This window comes from Pterocles gutturalis, unplaced genomic scaffold, assembly GCF_000699245.1.
Source record: "Pterocles gutturalis isolate BGI_N339 unplaced genomic scaffold, ASM69924v1 scaffold29429, whole genome shotgun sequence".
In the NCBI taxonomy this organism is placed as follows: domain Eukaryota; kingdom Metazoa; phylum Chordata; class Aves; order Pterocliformes; family Pteroclidae; genus Pterocles; species Pterocles gutturalis.
Genome location: NW_010129164.1, coordinates 1 through 4,013, shown reverse-complemented (window position 1 = coordinate 4,013; position 4,013 = coordinate 1). Strand labels below are relative to the sequence as shown.

The 4,013-nt window shown below is 48.0% G+C and overlaps 1 protein-coding gene across 1 annotated transcript; it reads left to right on the top strand.

Annotated features, from left to right (window-relative positions):
- The first annotated feature begins 400 nt into the window (after positions 1–400).
- On the top strand, positions 401–3,521 carry SPP1 (secreted phosphoprotein 1). Its single transcript, XM_010079868.1, has 6 exons — positions 401–454; positions 561–611; positions 1,311–1,415; positions 1,567–1,611; positions 1,876–2,127; positions 3,114–3,521. Exons 1-6 carry the CDS (start codon positions 401–403, stop codon positions 3,519–3,521), a joined length of 915 nt encoding a protein of 304 aa, XP_010078170.1.
- Positions 3,522–4,013: the final 492 nt, after the last annotated feature.

Below are 4,013 nucleotides of genomic sequence, written 5' to 3'. Positions count from 1 at the left end.
ACAAAAATGCTGTTAAAGGAATGATGATAAACCTAAGATGATCTTTATAGTACTTTGTTTTTCACAAAGCTTTTCCTTTCGCCAGTACAAGTCAGCAGATGACATAAGGAGGCTGCTTGCCCTCTCAGTGTGGCTGCTCTCAGCACTTCTCATCATCATCAAAATCTGGTTTTAAAACTCCTGTAGCTTTTGAGTTGCTAAGTCATTACAAAATGGGCTGGGTGCGGGGTGGTGATGGAGGACAGAGGAAAAAAGGTTGGCATGGGTCGAATCCTTAGCAGAGAGCTGGTCTCGGCACGGTGAAGAAGACCAGGAGAAAGAAAAAGCATATGACATTTTTTGGTGGTATTTTACCTTGTTGACTCACTGTTCCAAAATCTTTTCCAGGTAAACCATCACGATGAAGGTGGCAGTTCTGTGTTTATGCCTTGTCAGCATCGCTGCTGCATGGCCAGTGAGTAAATCACAAATGTGTATTAGCAATCACTTCCATACAATTCCTTTGCACATTGGCAAGAAATTAATACTGACAAATGCTTTTGCTCTTTTCTCCCTTCAAGGTGAGTAAATCCAAGCAGCATGCCATTTCTGCCAGCTCCGAAGAAAAATACGTAAGCTCCTTGCTATTAATTTTCTTTACTAGATCCTTTTTGATGTTTTTTTTCTCTAATACACATTGTCTGATACTTGGTTGATGATTGTAGCTGCTTGCAGACATGTCCCCCCACCTGGCTGTTATGAGCCAGTTTCTCAGGCAGCCAAAGCAGAGCACCACTGAATTCAGCAGACTTTTGCCATGTGAGGTGTCCTGGTACCTGGTTGTGGATTCTCATTATACTTGTATCCCTAGACCAGCACTGGAAACCTTTTTTCTTAATGAAAAATGTGTAAGCTGTTAGTTAAAAAGAGAAAAGGACTGTAGCATGGCACAGCTACTATAACCCACATTCATTAGTGGATCAGATGACAATATTTGGTGTTGGGGGAGCACTTTAATCCACTTCCTATGAATTTTTTGAGTGGTGTGAGTGAATGGTAGTAGTTTTGTATATAGCTATTTGATTTATACTCCGTCACCAGCTACTGTCCTTGTAAAATCAGTTTTTGACTCTGAGAATCAGCTACTGCATTTAGCTTAGAGTCTTTGTGAAGTGGGACATAAATCACTCTTGGGAGAAGAACCTGAGAATGGACAGAAACACAGGGTGTGATGCAGGCAGCTTACATCCTGTATGCTCCTTTGTGGATTAAAATTGCCTTTTTTTTCCTTTTTTTTTTTTTCTTTTTTTTTTTCTTTTTTTCTTTTGAAGGACCCCAGGGGCCATCACTCACACAGACATCACCACCACCACGTGAATTCTCAGTCTTGGGAGCGTCTGCAGCACGCACAGAATGACCTGCCGTCACCTCAGCAGGTATGTGCAGCTAATTGGAAGAGAAAGAAGAGCATCGTTCAGTGCCAAGATTTGCAAGTTAGGATTAAATGCTTAAAGAATGGTCAGCATGCTGACCAGCTGTATTGTATATGCCCTGGTGTGCTAATAGTGAGTTTGTTGTTCTTTTCAGACTCTTTACTCTTCAGAAGAAAGCGTGGATGTCCCGGTACAACCGGTAAGTGTTTTAAACAGCAAAGTGTCAGTTGAGTGCTGCAGGGCAGCCAGTGTGCAGCAGCACTCATTTTCTTCAATCTAAAGTCATTCTTGTGATAGCAACTCTCTCTAAATAAAATAAAGCTTCAGGCAGGGTGAGGTGAATTCAGAGCAATTTGTGCATCTAGATCCTCAACAGCGCATAAGCCCTGGGTGGGCAGGACAGGCAGCAGGCTGCACGTCTTGTAGATGTTCATTTGCCTGATGGATAATAAATGTTTTCCAGCAATTTCCTGATGTGTCAAGCAAGAGCCATGAAGATGTGGATGATGACGATGATAATAATGATTCCAATGACACAGATGAATCTGATGAGGAGGTCACCAGTTTTCCCACTGACATTCCAGTAACTGCACCCTTCCCTCCTTTCCCTTTCACCCGGGGAGACAATGCCGGCAGAGGCGACAGCGTGGCCTACAGAGTAAGGGCAAAAGCCGCAGTCGTGAAGGCTAGCAACCTCCGCAAAGCTGCAAAAAAGGTAAATAGCACTGAGCAGCGGTACCCCGGTATTTGGAAAAGGGTAGCAAACTTGAAAATAGACATGTTATTTTATGGGAGCTAGCTGAGAAAATGGTCTGTCGGGGGAAAGCAAGCGTGAGTGAAGGAATGCATTTCCTTTCTCTGGGTACCCCAAATCAGTGCGGGCTGTCAATGTGCAGGGCTGGAGTGTAGCCTGCTGCTGCAAGCTATACGATACGGCAGGTTGCACTATCCTGACGTACTTGCACAAATGAAATCATAGAATCTTAGAATGGTTTGGGTTGGAAGGGATCTCAAAGATCATCTAGTTCCAACCTCCCACCAGCCCAGGTTGCTCAAAGCCTCATCCAGCCTGGCCTTGAACCCCTCCAGGGATGGGGCATCCACAGCTTCTCTGGGCAACCTGGGCCACTGCCTCACCACCCACACAGGAAAACATTTCTTCCTAATATCTCATCTCAATCTGCCCTCTTCCAGTTTAAATCCATTACCCCTCATCTTGTCACTGCATGCCCTTGTAAAAAGTCCCTCCCCAGCTTTCCTGTAGGCCTCTGAAAGGTACTGGAAGGCCACTATAAGGTCTCCCTGGAGCCTTCTCTTCTCCAGGCTGCACACCCCCAACTCTCTCAGCCTGTCCTCACACGGGAGCTGCTCCAGCCCTCAGACCATCTTGGTCCTCTGGCCCCGCTCCAACAGCTCAACGTCATTCTTGCGTTGGCGGGGCCCGAGTTGGACGCAGTACTCCAGGTGGGGTCTCACGAGAGCAGAGTGGAGGCCAGGATCAAACTTGAGTTTCTCATAATGTGAAATGTTCATGTAACTCTGTGAGAAGACCACGGTTTCTCCAAGCAGAGCTGTATCATGCAGGCTTTGAGTGTCTCCATGGCCCACGCAGCTTGCGTTGGCGCAGTACAGCAATACCTGGTGACAGATCAGTTCCTCAGCAGTGACAGTGGCTCCTTCTTGTTCTGCTCTGTATCACAGCTCATTGTGTACGATGCCACCGAGGAGGACGAGAGCACCCTGGATGTGGACAGCCAGCAAGCCATCTCCCGGGAGGCTGCTGTTGCCCGCCGCTCCCTGGGGAAGCACACTCTGAGCGGGGAATGGGCTGACAAGAGCCACGGGCAGGACAGCAGCGAGTTGGACAGCAAGCTGCGTGACCGCAGCGTGGAAAATGACAGCCGGCAGAAACTGGACAGCCGTGAGGTGGAAGGAGATGATGACAGCAAAGCTGGTGTCAGAGTGGACAGTCGCCAGAGCGTGGAAAGCAGGGAGAGCCAGGTCCATGTTTCAGCTGAGATCCCCGATGACAACAGCAACCAGACGCTGGAGAGTGCTGAGGATGCCAGAGACCGTCACGCCATTGAAAATAATGAAGTCACCCTCTAAAGGGAGACAAATGTAATTTGTCCTTTCTTCTTCAATTCCTACCTAAGGGGAGGGGGGAGTAGCTTCATTTCGGGGAACTGTTTGTAAATGTAGAGCGCGTGGTCAGGTTTTGGGTTTGGGGCAGGACTTCGGGGCGGGCTCCCCTCGGCCACCCTCCGCTCGGCAAGTGGTGTCGGCTTCCCGGGATGGAGCCGGCGGAGGCATGAGGAAGCGAGACGTCAGCTGCTGGGCACACAGAGCAAGTGTTACCTCTCGGTCCTGCCAGCCTGTATTGTGCTGTAACTGGATTTAAATAAAAACACAAAACTGTGTACCTCTGGGCTGTGTTACTGTGTTCCGGGGGCTTTCGTGAGATTTAATGCCTCTGTGGTGGGCTGGGTGCTTTTGTGAGGAGATTTAACACCTCTGTGGTGTGGTGGGGCTTTCTGGATGCGTGAGGAGCTTTAACACCTCTCCTTCTTAAAATTATAGAATCACAGAATCACAGAATGG

Coding starts and splice junctions, on each gene's coding strand:
- SPP1 (XM_010079868.1), top strand. CDS start 401: ATGAAGGTGGCAGTTCTGTGTTTATGCCTTGTCAGCATCGCTGCTGCA. Junction 455..560: donor GCATCGCTGCTGCATGGCCA/GTGAGTAAATCA, acceptor TCTCCCTTCAAG/GTGAGTAAATCCAAGCAGCA. Junction 612..1,310: donor CCAGCTCCGAAGAAAAATAC/GTAAGCTCCTTG, acceptor TTTCTTTTGAAG/GACCCCAGGGGCCATCACTC.